Source organism: Electrona antarctica (assembly GCF_951216825.1).
Source record: "Electrona antarctica genome assembly, chromosome: 20".
Classification (NCBI taxonomy): Eukaryota; Metazoa; Chordata; class Actinopteri; order Myctophiformes; family Myctophidae; genus Electrona; species Electrona antarctica.
The window spans coordinates 37,428,728-37,444,555 of NC_136801.1; the positions used below are offsets into that span (position 1 = coordinate 37,428,728).

Here is a 15,828-nt window from a genome sequence, read left to right on the forward strand (position 1 = left end):
CATGACAACACAAACAATATTTTGGACCAAACAAATAATTACAAAGAAGAAAAACAACAAAAAAAGTGTTGTAACCTGCCATTGTTTTCTTCTTTCTAATTATTTGTTTGGTCCAAAATATTGTTTGTGTTGTCATGAGTTGTCACGACTCGAGTTGGCTTTGTCCGCGGCGTAACCGTCTTTAAATAAAATGAGGAAAATGCATTGGGTTTAATTTCCTGGTCCAGGGTAGGAGGCGGGACTGCGACGCTCTATTGGAGTGGTTGCGCCACTAAAAAAATTACAAAATAGCGGAAATAGTTGCTCTACAAGCTTACAACACGTCACAAAGGACGTGTTGTATAAGCTTGATAATTGCAATTATCTCAAATAATTGCGATAGGCCTAGTGAACATTCAATGTTTCAGACTGAGAGTTGCTGTTTCCCTTTATAGGCAGTGTTTCTCAGTGTTCCCCCCACCTCTGTCTACACTTTATTGTTTTACTCTTAGTATTTTATATTTGTTTACTGCGTGTACAGCACTTTGCTTCAACGCTGTTTTAAATGTGCTCTATCAATAAAATGTATTGAATTGGATAGCGGTATGATTTATTTGTAACGGGGTAGTGCGGGTTTAAAACCAAATTTGGAGCAGTGCAGGGACTCTGCAGCAGGCCGCCCGCCGTCTTGGAAAAATGAATTGGAACGCAGAAAGGAAAATTAGACTTTAACCCATTTTGGGCGGGGACCCCTTTTGGTGTTAGCATTATGTTATGCTTTAGCTATTAAAAAATAGCAGATCTACAAGCTCATAGCGCGCCACCGAGTGGCGCGCTACGAGCTTGTAGGTCTGCTATTTTAGAAAAATCGAAGAACGACTGACATGGAAACATAGCTTTTTCAGAAAACTGTCAGGATGTAGAAGACATTTTTAGAATCTGATCTCAGGTCAAAATGGGTTAAATGTGCTTGAATTGGATAGCGGTATGATTTATTTGTAACAGGGTAGTGCGGGTTTTAAAGAAAATTGGAGCCGTGCAGGGACTCTGCAGCAGGCAGACTGTCGGCTGAAATGAATTGAATTGAAACGCGGAAAGGAAAGTGAAACTTTAAAAGGAGCATATGCCAGTGTTACTGCTGTATCTGTCACTGTCTGTCTGGGGCTGCAGGCCATTTGAACCCGTCGTTCTCAAGGGGAGGTGTGGGGACTCCCAGGAGTCCTTGAGCGGCCCCGAAGTCCCGAACCTCTATAGTTTAAGTGACAAATGATGAACACAAATCTTCTCTTATGAGGTTTCCATGGCACATAATGGTTTTTAACCCATTTTTACCTGAGATCAGATTCTAAAAATGTCTTCTACATCCTGACAGTTTTCTGAAAAAGCTATGTTTCTGTGTCAGTCGTTCTTCGATTTTTCAAAAATAGCAGATCTACAAGCTCGTAGCGCGCCACTCGGTGGCGCGCTATGAGCTTGTAGATCTGCTATTTTTCAAGCTAAATCATAACATAATGCTAACACCAAAAGGGGTTCTCGCCCAGAATGGGTTAAATGGCGTACGTGGCCAATTTCATGAAAGATGTTTGAGAACCATTATTGATTTAAACATGGCTACACCAACGGAATAGCACATTTCCATTTGCATAAGTGATTGTTTCACAAGAGTGTGGTCGTGTTCTTCAAATATAACGGGGGATCTGTACTTGGTCCCCTCCTCTTCTCACTGTACACTAAATCCCTTGGCACCATCATCTCTGCTCACAATATATCCTATCACTGCTATGCCGATGACACACAACTGTTTCTATCCTTCCCCCCCTCTGCCACCCAGGTAGAAGAGCGCATCACTGCATGCCTGGCTGACATCTCACAGTGGATGTCTTCCAACCACCTCAAGCTGAACCCAGACAAGACTGAGCTTCTGTTCTTCCCAGCTAAGTCCTGCCCTATGCGGGAGCTAACTATCTCCGTAGACAACGCCCTGGTAAAGTCTGTCCCGACAGCCAGGAACCTTGGTGTTGTCCTGGACAGTCAGCTCTCGTTCAAAACACACATCACAGCTGTCACTAGATCCTGTAGGTTTACACTCTACAACATACGACGAATTAGACCGTTCCTCACCCAGGAGTCAGCCCAGCTCCTAATCCAGACAACAGTCTTGTCAAAACTTGACTATTGCAACTCCCTCCTTACTGGCCTACCGGCATGTGCACTTAAGCCCCTCCAACTGATCCAAAATGCCGCAGCACGCTTGGTCTTCAACCAGCCAAAATTCTCACACGTCTCCCCCCTTCTCCGCTCGCTCCATTGGCTCCCGGTCGCTGCCCGCACAGAATACAAAACTCTGATGCTGGCATTCAAAGCAACCAAAGGCATGGCCCCCCCATATCTCACAAGTATGATCGTACCCTACAAACCCTCCCGCTCACTCAGATCAGCCAACGCAGGGAAGCTGGAGGTACCTTCACTAAAAACGCCGGGACAACGCTCCACACGTCCCAAACTCTTCTCCCTTCTGGCTCCAAAACTATGGAATGCACTTCCCATTGCAGTCAGAACTGCAGCCTCACTCCCAATCTTCCGCCGTAGTCTGAAAACCCACCTCTTCAGACTCCACCATGGCCCGTAGCACTTGCCCTAGCCTAGCCCCTTAGATAGCACATTATGTAGACTTAGATAGTATTTTAAACAGACTTATAGCTTGTTATGTAGACAGCTCTAGAATTGCACTTTATGTAGTCATAGCACTTTATAGTACACATGTATAATATATTATATAGTATAGTATGTATAGTTTACATAGATACTCCACTGTTACGTTCTTAGTTTACGCATGATTCATGATAACTACTTTTTATACATGTGATGTATGCCATGCTTTTTGTTTTTGCTTAATGTAAGTCGCTCTGGATTAAGAGCGTCTGCTAAATGCCTAAATTGTAAAATTGTAAATTGTAACGTCCTATATATTGTGGTGAAAAGGGGTGCGTATCTCTGGTCCGATGTCCTAACGGTTCCGACACGCAATTGTCCGACACCCTAACCCCAAACGTAACCACACGTGGAAGCCCTGTAGCCCCCATTTAGGCCTGAACTCAACAAAAATCTTCTAAATCCTCCAGTTTTCTGAAATAAATTATTTTCACGATTTTTCAAAAATAGCAGACCTACAAGCTCGTAGCGCGCCACTCGGTGGCGCGCTATGAGCTTGTAGATCTGCTATTTTTCAATAGCTAAATTATAACATAATGTTTAAAACACCATGCCGAAGCCTCGGGTGAGTCTTAACTGGCCACGTATGTCGGACTGTTGGTATGTCAGACTACAGTTTGGACGGTTTGAGATGCGCACCACAGTTTTGGGCACTACACAGCGGAAAATGATCCGTCTTCCCTGGTCTTCAGCCTTCAAAACAGAGATAATCCATTTATTGTTCCAAAATAGCAAAAATAAATCACACCCGTGTGAAGTGAGTGGTGCAACTCCGTGTGGGGGTGGGGGGCGGAAGTTCCAGACAAACAGGAACACACCCAGGGTGCCGGCCCGATTCCGGCGAGCCGCCCCGCGTCCGAAACGGTTGAGAAATGACAGAGTTACCGTGTGTGGGTCCCTCTACTATACCCTGTACTGTACTGTACTGTCACTGTACTGACCCACAGGAACGCACCAAGGGTGCCGGCCCGATTCCGGCGAGCCGCCCCACGTCCGAAACAGTTGAGAAATGACAGAGTTACCGTGTGGGGGTCCCTCTACTGTATACCCTCTACTGTACTGTACTGTCACTGTACTGTACTGGCACACCCAAAATCACCATATATACAGTTAATATGTGCGTGTGTGTTTGTGTGTGTGTTAGGTTGCGCACAGGTGGTGAAAAACAACCATGCTGTTTTCGTGCTCAGACGCACCCAGCCAGCCACCCACCCACACACATAGCTCCGTAAGGGAGTGGTTGCACCACTCAAAAATAGCTCATGTGCTACAAGCTCACAACATGTCCACATCACAATGCGTGTGTGTATCCTTACTATGAATGCACTGGCGTGTGTGCGTTCACAAATGTTCCTGTTCGTGTCCATTAGTGTCATACTATATGGGAAATGGCTCAGACTGTTAAGTGGTCCCTGGGGTGGGATGGGGGGTTGTGGGGGGGTTGTGGAGTGCGGTGACATTCTCCCATTCTCCCCAGAGTCTCGGAACCCATTAGCGGTGCAGCGCCCTTTGAGACTGTCTGAGTACATACGCCCCGATGGATGTGTGACAACATCGAACGTCCCTCAGGTGTAGAATATAAACATCGTGATGAAAGCACTAGAACACTGTGTTTTATAATAAGGGAGTGCCCCCATTGTCCAATCAAACCACCACATCTTGGTGTTTTGATGTGGTGTTTTGATTGGATATTGGGGGCACTCCCTTATTATAAAAGTACAAACTTTTGTGTAGGTTCACATGACCTGATGAAGATCAAAAATAGATCGAAACGTTGTCAGAATTCTCAATAAAGAACGTCTTTCTTGCACCCGTGGTGTGCGGGCTCCATCCAACATCTGCTGAAGTTCCTTTGTAGCCCAGCACCCAGCCTGTCGACGTGCGTATTCTACGTCCGCTCTCATAAAAAGGGACACAGACAAAATATATGGGTGGGGCATGCATTTCCAACTTCCAGCCTTAACAGACGACGTCACACTGATAAGAAACAGGATGCGTACGCATACCGGCAGCAGAAGAACCCTTCCTCTCATAAGATGCAATGGAAAAGTTCTAACTGCACTCACGTGTAAAAAATGCCCCATCAAACTTTCAGATGCTGTTTTTCTCCCAGTGTGAAGGAAGAATGATTAGGATTTTTATTGTGATGTCTCGCCCTTGAAATATAATTGTCCTTGGTTTCTGTTGTGTTTGAACAATAATAGCAATTCAAAACAGTTGTCCTCAAAACCACACCTCCAGTCGCTGTCATATGAACGGGAGGTGCGCTCATGAACACGGTAGCACGCGCACCTGCAGCCCATCAAGTATAATTTATGCTTCGTCCCGTGATGGTGTCGCGCACGCAGACCTCTACGCTCACAACAGTCGCATCTGTGAAAGTATGTGAGCTTGTATATCAGCTGTTCTCTGTGCGCAACACTGTTGCGCTTTGAAGTATAAATGTCTCCTAGAGTGCATCTCACTTGCCAACAGACAAGAGGAGGTTGAATGGACTGAAACCAGCGCTCCCCAAAACAACAGGTTTTGAGATATGTTGGGAATTGATTACATGAAACAGTCACCCGTGCGCCCAGTCCCAATGTTTGTAAACAAATAATTGGTCTATGTGTCATAAGTGTGTACGTTTGTAATCCATGTAACTCTGTAACGATAGATCCGCTATTTACTGAGAACGAAACCGGTACGCAACTACCGGTAAGCATGAATCAGGCGTAAAGCGGTGCATGGGCTGATGCCAAGAGTCAGTGGCCTGAAACTGCTCCTCATGGGGTTGAGACACTGAGAAGCAATTAAATTAAACAAGAAAGAACCTAATCAGCAGACCAATGAGCAGTTACTGCAGAGAGACGATGTGACATTATCTTCTTTTCCATTTTAATTTCAGTTCGGCACTTCAGCGTCGTCATTTAATTTCTGTGGCAGATCATTCGGGTAATTTTATGGCGTTCGTTTCCACACGCTGCACTTTGTTTGAATAGGGTGCAATGCAATCAAGGATATTTGAGAGGGCCACAAATCAAATACTCTGATCCAAGTTTGGGTCCCCTAAACTAGCAGTGATTTTCAAACACTTTCATGTCATTCTACGAAAACGTGCCATTTTCCGTTTTCAGTGTCTGATTTTAAAAAAAAGAAGTTTTTAAAGCTTTTAAGACCTTTTTTGAATGAAGTAGATCGGTACCTATCAGAAACATGAGGCGTGCAATCTTAGGCTATTTTTTTATTTTTTATTTTTTCACACATTTAACACTTTAATTGCCCGGGGTTATTTAATCCATTACATTATAGCGCCCATTCGATTTATAAACACGGACCCCTTTTCCGGACGGACCGGATGTTTGTGAGCTTGTGAGCTTGGAGATCTGCTAATTTCACTACTTCTTAAACATTTTGTTTTTCTAATTTATGGAATTTCTTCGAGTTTTCTGTGATTTCTTTATTACTGAACAAATCATTGAATTTTGTTGAAAACAACGTTTTTGGGAATGTTTTGTATGAACATTTTTTTTTTCAATGATAAAAATTAAAAACTAAATGTAGGAAGAAAAGAAACCGCAATCTGAGAACCCATCGTCAAAAAAGAAAGGAAAAACAGCGCCCTCTTTTCCTTTGCGAGTCTGTCTCGAGAGTATTGGAAACGGTGACTTAGAGCAGAGGTTCCCAACGTGTTTGGCCGGGGACCCCCGGAAATGCTTTGGCAATGTCTCGGGACCCCCAATATAAATGGACTGCTACAATAACCTTAATAATAGAGACAATACACCATAAATAAATACTGAAACCAGATATAATCATTAGGGAAGGTGTATGCATGTACTATATGTAAACTCTTCATTTCCATTGTCCAGCCATTCAGTTGCAAAAAAAAAAAGATTTGACGCCCGAGGGGTCGCGACCCACGGGTTGAGAACCCCTGACTTAGAGCAGAGGTGCCCAACCACTGGTACTTGTACCACTATAGTGGTACTTGAGCCCCCCCCCCCCCCCCCCCCCCCCAAGCAATTGGTTGAAAAAGGCTATCCAGCCGTGCTGAAATGAGCATGACAGCACACCTTTCCGTTAACAGAAGATGCGAGAACGGATTAATCACATCAGAAATATCATCAGTTGTGCCGATTAGTGATTATATGACCGAGTTTTGTCAGAGCAGCAACATTATTGGCTTATAGGAATGGAACAAAAAGGGCAGGTTTACACTTTTAACTGAATAAATAAATAATAAATGTTACATGGAGACCCAAATATTGTCTTGGGTGGTACTTCAGTATAAAAAGGTTGGGAAACAGTGACTTAACCCATTTTGTGCGGGAACCCCTTTTGGTGTTTTAAACATTATGTTGTAATTTAGCTATTGAAAAATAGCAGACCTACAAGCTCATAGCGCGCCACCGAGTGGCGCGCTACGAGCTTGTAGGTCTGCTATTTTTGAAAAATCGTGAAAATATTTATTTCAGAAAACTGGAGGATTTAGAAGATTTTTTTTTAAATTTTGAGTTCAGGCCTAAATGGATTAAGAGAACACATGTAGGGGACGTGGCCTTACCGAGGAACCTGAAGGTCCTCCGCACCAGCGGGTTGAGGTAGCAGCAGTCGCCCGTGGCCACGCTCTTCTCCGAGCGGTCGAACTCCTTGGACGTGTACTGGATCAGGAACAGCACCGTCTCTGTCACCGTGATCTGTATGAGCCCGAGAAAGACACGGCGGGTAGAGAGGAAGATGAGTTTATATTCTGTCACATTCTGTATAACCGGCATTGACTATACAAAGCATAAAGGATATGGGGCGGACAAAGAGCAGCATTGACTGCAGGCGGCAGTAGCAGCAGCATAAGGCGAGCGGACACAATACCAGAGCGTGACTGAATAAGAGCGCATTGAATTACTTCAAGAAAGGAATCAATGGCAGCCTGCCGTGACTTCCTTCAGTCCATTCGTTCGGCATGACGGCAGTACAGGGTTGTGTAGCATGGAATGGCCTTCCTCTGCGTACAAGGGATTGTGCTACATTTCCCTCTTTTTAAATACAATCTGAAAAAAATGGTTGCTTGAAAACCAAAAGATGCAACCATTCATGATTATTTTAGGTGTATTTCTTTTTTTATGCTGTGTTCCCTATGTAAGTAAGTAAGTAGCCTTGCCGAGCCATGAGGCCCATATGGGGCAGGAGCCTATCTCCTGTTTCTGTAGCGTGAGGCAGCTTGATGTACAAGTACACCCCCTGGACATGATGCTAATGTCACAGGGCCTTACCCCCAATCCAACCCTTGATGCCGAGTGTCAAGCAGGGAGGCATTGGGTCCCATTTTTAGAGTCTTTGGTATGACCCGGCCGGGGATCGAACCCCAACCTCCCAGTCTCAGGGCAGACACTCTAACCACAAGGCCACTGAGCTGGTTGTTCCCTATGTAATGTTATGTAAATGTGCCCACTGTTTTTCCGTTTTGTGTTTCTTGTGAGGACTGCGGATGAAAATTAGCAACTGTGCTATATCCGGTGTATTTACGTCCATGTGACGTCCATTAATATACATTGTCCTGTCCAAATAAACAAATACAAAAAGTAAAAGTGTCTGTGCACCTCACCTGACTCCGCCCCCCACCACCATCTGAAAATATTTTGAGCCAAAAATAGCTGATCTACTGTACAAGCTCACAACGTGTCGCTTGAAGATTGGCTATTTTCATTATTTGTGATTAAGTCTTGATTGGGATAGGATGTTCGACGTCGGGTTGTCGCTACTGTGTGTGTGTGTGTCTGTGTGTCTGTGTGTGTGTGTGTGTGTGTGTGTGTGTGTGCGTGTGTGTGTGTGTGTGACTGTGTGTGTGTGTGTGTGTGTGTGTGTGTGGGAGGACTCAAGGCAGTGGAATGAGACAGAGAGCCCAGATGGAGACAAAATAATTTCACACCTCCATTCACACAACGTGCCATATGGGACAGTGTAGTAAGTATCCCCGAATAGAATGTGTCAATGATTATTTTCTCCGCCGTGTTTTCAAATTCAATTCCCTGAGGTTGAATTCCAAAACTGGAACCGAGTCAATCCGATCGAGGCGTGATCTCATTTTGTAGACTCTCTACTTTCACTCGGAAGAAAGAAAACAAAGCAATTAACATTTTGGGCGGGAACCCCTTTTGGTGGTAAATAGCAGATCTACAAGCTCATAGCGCGCCACCGAGTGGCGCGCTACGAGCTTGTAGGTCTGCTATTTTTGAAAAATCGAAGAACGACTGACATAGAAACATAGCTTTTTCAGAAAACTGTCAGGATGTAGAAGACATTTTTTGAATCTGATCTCAGGTCAAAATGGGTTTAACTCCTCCTGAAAGTCAACGGTGTTGCACGTACAAGGATATACCGGCAGTCAGACAGGACAGCGAAGACAATAAGGTTTGCAGGACACCTGGGTCACTCTCAGACAACTGGACGGACAGTTAGTGTCACGTCACGTCGAGGGTTTCATTCCAGCTCCACACAATAGAGGGTATGCACGTGACATCATCATCATTATACCTGGAAGTTACTGAGTAAAAAAAAACCTCTGGCCTTGACAGCCTATACATTGATTGATTGAAATATGTATTAACAGTTTGCAGAATTACAGTACAATACTCAATACAAAGACTCTTGTTTACAACAGGGTCCACCATGTTCAATTCATCAAAACATTTAGAGACGTACAAATAGACACTTCTATATAGTCAAAGAACAGAACATAAATTCATCATACAGGAGGTAAAAAGGGAAAAGAAACATATACAGTGAGGGGAAAAGGGGGGGGGGGGGCGGATTCAGATTTTACGGGGGCCAGTTTCGAATTGCAGCCGTCCGTAGGTGCCCTTTGAGAGCGGTTTTGAAGGAGTCAAGGGATTTGCATGTCTTAATGACTGTTGGTAGGGCGTTCCACATTTTGGTGGCATAGGAGCGAAAATAGAGTCCCTTGTTTGTGCCGAATCTGGGTTGTACATGGTCCGTTGCACTCCCTCTGGTGTTGTGGGTGTGGACTTCGTTAACATTAAGGAAGTATCTAGACAGGTACATGGGTATCTTGGTGGTGTATCGAATCCTGTGGACCAGACCCATTGCAAGATGCTGTACTCTGTCGTCGACCCTAAGCCATTCCAGCCTGTCAAAGTGGGCAGGGGTGAGGTGGGTTCGGGGGGTGAGGCCAAGTAGGAGCCTGACCAGTTTGTTTTGGGAAGTCTGGAGCCTAGTTTTAAGGGCCTTTGAGGTGCTGCGGTACCAGGAGGTGCATGCAATCCAAACAGAAAAGTCCTATCTGATTAAAACAACGTTAAACTTGTCAACATTGCAGCTGTGTACGGAAAGCTTGAATTATCCTTTTTCTAACTGCAACGTTTTTATTTCATGAAAATCCACCGTAGACATGTTTTGAGCTACTTTCTGTATCTGAAATTGTGTGCAGGTGATTATGTTTGTGTGTCAGAGTTTGGAAGCACATTTCAATAACACATTATCCCGCTGCCTCGTGCATTATGTGAGATTTAGAAGCATGTGGTACGCAGGAGTGTTGAGTGGTTTCCAACGCTCCATGCTGCTCAATGTGTTGCCACTCAGTCTAGACGAGGGGGGCACGTCACGGTGGAAACAAAGTGATGCATGTGCATACTGCATAGTCTCGATCTATTTTACAATCCTAAACCTGCGCGTCACATTAGCTCAGGGCAGGATTGCTGTTTAGCAAACACCGCTGCTGACTTCAACGGACACGACCACACGCCACGGAGCAGCGGCCAGCCTCCCGGGACCTCGCGAAAAAAACACCCTCCGATCCCGCCACAATGTGCGCGGCAGACCTGCAGCAAAGACTTGCGTGTAATATCCAAATGTAATACATTTAGGCTACCCCAAAACACACACCTAGCCCCGCCGTAGCCCCCGCACTGCATGTTGGGAAGGACACCGCTTAATGTAGGGGTCACCGATTGCTGTGAAACATCCCCCTCATGTTCTCACCACCCATTTCGGCTACACCACACACACTAACCTACACAATTATCCACACGCAACACAGGGCCCTTATTGGCTAGCACGCTCACATGCCGATCCCACGGTACAACACAGCAACGCACAGCTGTGATTGGCCAGCCACACACACACACACACACACTACATATCATACATCTCATCAGCACAACATTAGCGTGCACAACACGCATAGTCGGATGCCACGTTCTTCCGAGCATTATTTCCCAGTCCCACCACGGACTCATAGTAACCTCGCATCAGTGTCACTGCAGACACATGGGTTCACACTGTGGAGGATTTTTGTGTCACATCTAGCGAGTGGACGTAACGGGGGAGGGGGACTTGAACTGACAAGTGAGTGAGTGAGTGAGTGAGTGAGTGAGTGAGTGAGTGAGTGAGTGAGTGAGTGAGTGAGTGAGTGAGTGAGTGAGTGAGTAGCCTCGGAAACCCAGACGTTTTTATTTCCAGGGAGTGCGTGCGTGTGTGTGCGGGTCTACGATGTGTAGCCATCCGTTACTACATGTGAAAAGCACAATAGAGCGTCGCAGTCCCGCCCCCTACCATGGACCAGGAAATGATTCTCCGTTCATTTTCCTCATAGACATTTCAGAAAGTATTTATTTAAAGACGTTTACGCCGCGGACAAAGCCAACTCGAGTCGTGACAAATCATGACAACAAACACAATTTTTTGGGCCGAACAAATAATTAGAAAGAAGAAAAAAACGGCAGGTTACAACACTTTTTGTGTTGTTTTTCTTCTTTGTAATTATTTGTTTGGTCCAAAATATTGTTTGTGTTGTCATGAGTTGTCACGACTCGAGTTGGCTTTGTCCGCGGTGTAACCGTCTTTAAATAAATACTTTTTGAAATGTCTATGGGAAAAATGCATTGGGATTCATTTCCTGGTCCATTGTAGGGGGCGGGACTGCGACGCTCTATACTGGGTTTAAAAACACAGTTGAAACATGAAGTGGAGGCTGTCAAATCCGTCAAATCTGTCAAATCTGTCAAATCTGTCAAATCCCGCAATTTCCTTCTTCCCATTGCGCTGCAACGTAACTAGGATGAGCCGCCCGAAGTGCGGCGAAATTCTAGTAGTATACATAAACAAATGTATGCATGCATGCCATGCACGGGTGCAGTACTTAGTTTAGACAGTTTTTGGTTTAGACCAGGGGTTCTCAACCCGTGGGTCGCGACCCCTCGGGGGGGTCGCCAAATTATTCTAGGGGGTCTCCAAATTATTAAAAAAAAAAAAAAAAAAAACTTTTTTTAAATTTTATTTTCACGATTTTTCAAAAATAGCAGACCTACAAGCTCATAGCGCGCCACTCGGTGGCGCGCTATGAGCTTGACTGCTACAATAACCTTAACCCATTTTGGGCGGGAACCCCTTTTGGTGTTTTAAGCATTGTTATAATTTAGCTATTGAAAAATAGCAGATCTACAAGCTCATAGCGCGCCACCGAGTGGCGCGCTATGAGCTTGTTTTATTTTTTCATAAAAATGTTAACCTCCTGTTGATTTTACTATTTGAAGAACTGGATCCGGATCCACGGATCCAGTCCGGGTTTTCTTCCTAATAAAATGGACAAATCAACAGGAAGTTAACGTTATTATGAAAAAATAAAACCACATGAGTTTTGGTGATGCTCTATATTGTCTGAATCAACTTTGTTTGTGTTTGTTTACGTACTAAAAGAGTGACTTTGAGAGCCGTTTTAGTGTACAATGTAAGTCAATGAGGAGCATATTTCGAATTATCAATTTCTAATCACTGGAGCAATTCTTTTTTATTTCTTGTCCACATTTGGAGTTACATCATGGCAAGGTAACTACACAACCCAAACCTCAACAAAAGTGGTCTTACCCTTTAACCCATGTCTAACCAATGACTAGTCTAAACTAAGTATGCACCCCGCCATGCACTATAGGTACAAAGAAAACTCCAGCACAGCTTCATTCAGTTGAAGTAGAAGGGCTCTTCGGTGCTCAACAGGGACACCTTGAATCAGAGAGAATAATACCTGGGCACTTCAGGAGAGTCTATACCCAAATAAAACACGGGAGCACTCGACTGGTCTGCACATGCCATTTTGACTCACGTCTTCCTCAGAGTCATAGATAAACAATCCAGCAGAACTCTTTTCATCATTTTATTTTCCTCACCGAGACCAGCGACGCACGTGTTTCAGCTCACATAGCCTTCATCAGCGTTGATCAAGACGCTAACAGGAGGCCTGGGCCACGGCTCAGTGGTCCAGGCACCTTGGCTGGTAATCCAGTCTGGCAGTGTGCCGCGTGTTCGACCCCCGATCCCGACGGCCTTTACTGCATGTCTTCCCCCCCCATCTCTCTTCCCATTTCCTGTCAGCCTACTGTCTGTCCCTCCATAAAAAATATAAAATAAAGGCGAAAGCCACAAAAAAAACATTAAAACAAAAAAAAAGATTGGGATCTGAGGACAGATTGGGATCTGAGGACAGATTGGGATCCGAGGACAGATTGGGATCCGAGGACAGATTGGGATCCGAGGGCAGATTGGGATCCGAGGGCAGATTGGGATCCGAGGGCAGATTGGGATCCGAGGGCAGATTGGGATCCGAGGACAGATTGGGATCCGAGGACAGATTGGGATCCGAGGACAGATTGGGATCTGAGGGCAGATTGGGATCTGAGGGCAGATTGGGATCTTTCGGCTCTGGAGCGTATGTGCTCAAAGGAGGGCAAAAGATTCCTTGCGAAGCCCCGCGGAAGCATGAGTGTGCGTCACAGTGCGCATGTTCGGGTCTGATAAGTCCCGTTAAAAAAGATGCGCTGTGATTGGCCAGTAGTCACTTGAGTGGCAGCGTGACGTATAGTGTGCTGTCCACTCTTCCGGCGTACCAGTGTAAATTCTTCCGCCCTCCCGTCAACACACAAGGCTCCAACGAACTGGCAGCCAATGAGGCATCTATTTTTAAGTGGTGCAAACCACTTCCTTAACTGACTGTGTGGGTGTGTGTGGGTGGGTGGCTGGCTGCCTGGGTATGTCGGAGCACGAAAACAGCATGGTTGTTTTTCACCACCTGTGCGCAACCCACACAAACACACGGCCACACAGCCAACACAGCCAACACGGCCACACAGCCAACTCAAGGTACGGCCACTGAGCCGACTTGGGGACCCAACATAAGGACAACACAAGAGACGGTCACGGCCACACAGCCAACTCAAGGTACGTTCACGGAGCCGACTTGGGGACCCAACGCAGCTCCTCCAAGGAAAACAAACTGAGCTGAACGTGAATCCCCCCCACCGCCCACCCCTTTTTTTCCCTCACTGTATATGTTTCTTTTCCCTTTTTACCTCCTTTATGATGAATTCCTGTTCTGTCTATATAGAAGTGTCTATTTGTACGTCTCTAAATGTTTTTGATGATTTGAACATGGTGGACCCTATTGGAAACAAGTGTAATGCTTAATTGGGTCGTCCACTCACAGTTAACAGCCTTTGTATTGAGTTTGTGCTTGAAATGTACTGTAATTCTGCAAACTGTTAATAAATTCTTCAATCAATCAATCAAACACACGCACATATTAACTGTATATATGGTGATTTCAGGTGTGCCAGTACAGTACATTACAGTACAGTACAGTACAGTACAGTACAGTACAGTACAGTACAGTACAGTACAGTACAGTACAGTACAGTACAGTACAGTACAGTGTACAGTAGAGGGACCCCCACACGGTAACTGTCATTTCTCAACCGTTTCGGACGCGGGGCGGCTCGCCGCAATCGGGCCGGCACCCTGGGTGCGTTCCTGTGGGTCTGGAACTCCCCCCCCCCCCCCCCCCCCCCAAGCGGGGACCCCACACGGAGTTGCACCATTCACTTCACACAGGTGTGATTTTTTTAAATATCTATGCTTCCCTCCCCCCCACCGGCCATGATGGTTGAGACAGGCAGAGGATTGAAGAAGGTTTGCAGAGCAGAGACCAACCTCTGGAGGCTGAAAATAAAGAGTGTGGGCGTCGTTGACTCTCCTGAGAATTGCAGCCGTCCGTAGGTGCCCTTTGAGAGCGGTTTTGAAGGAGTCAAGGGATTCACATGTCTTACTGACTGTTGGTAGGGCGTTCCACATTTTGGTGGCATAGGAGCGAAAATAATTTAGTCCCTTGACAATGTTTCCTAATCCCAACGTGACCTGTTGTGAGCTTCATTTTTTATATTGCCTGCTATTACAGTACAGAGCCAACTCAGGTCCGTTTGACTATGTCTGGAGGGTAAATGTAGCCATGAAGCCTCATTTACATGACCGCTTTCAAAACACCAGCACTAAGCCAAGGCAGCGGCGGCACGCGGCCTTGACTGATGCCAAGAAATGAAATGAAAAGGCCAAGCATGAACTATTATAAAATGTTGCGAGAAGCAAGGACGACACAAATAGGGCTATAGGGCTGTATACTCTGAATACGCCGTGCATAGGGGGGGCTAAAACGATATGAAAACTATTCATAAAAGCGGGGCTAGAGAGATAGGAAAAACATTTCATTATCAAGGCCTCCCCCCCCCCCTGGCCAGCCGGGGCGCGTGTGATGGAGGGGAAAGGAACTGGTTGGAATGACGTGTTCCTTCCACACGCTACGTCCAACTGGAGAAAAACTCCCCCTTGTCAGGTGAATAGAAGCGGCTTGGACTCCTCATGTATTGAAGGAAGCATGAGGTCAGTCTGTTGCTCTCCCCAGGTTGGCAGAGGAAGTGTAGCGTCCAGGATTACATTAGATAATTGACATTGGGTGAAAAAAATGGGTTGCAAAATTGTGAGATCAAATTTCAATAATAAAAAAATAATAAAAAAGCTATATATATATATATATATATATATATATATATATATATCCATGCACCAACAAAAGTGATTTCCATTTTTATTTCAGACTATGAGTAACTCTAGAAGCGCAAGGAGTATTTGTTCAAGCCAGAAGCTATTTATTCTCGGCACATACATGGTCTAATGACCTTTACTGGCAGTCGCAGCTGAGTGGGTAGACAGGTCTGTGTTTTCCTGAGCTGGTACACACTTAACACCACAAGCCTCCCCTCATGAGCAGCCATCAGCAGGGTGAAGTCTCCCCCCCACCCCCCGAAGGCGTGTAACCTA

The 15,828-nt window shown here is 45.4% G+C and overlaps 1 protein-coding gene across 5 annotated transcripts in view; it reads right to left on the minus strand.

Annotated features, from left to right (window-relative positions):
* Positions 1-15,828, minus strand: part of plppr5b (phospholipid phosphatase related 5b) — a gene marked incomplete at its 5' end in the record, with an annotated part of 206,257 nt that overhangs the window by 68,050 nt on the left and 122,379 nt on the right. For all 5 annotated transcript variants that reach the window (XM_079490194.1, XM_079490196.1, XM_079490193.1 and 2 more), the window contains one exon: positions 7,238-7,370. In XM_079490194.1, the coding sequence (XP_079346320.1) occupies positions 7,238-7,370 (133 nt within the window). The remainder of the gene's footprint in view (positions 1-7,237; positions 7,371-15,828) is intronic.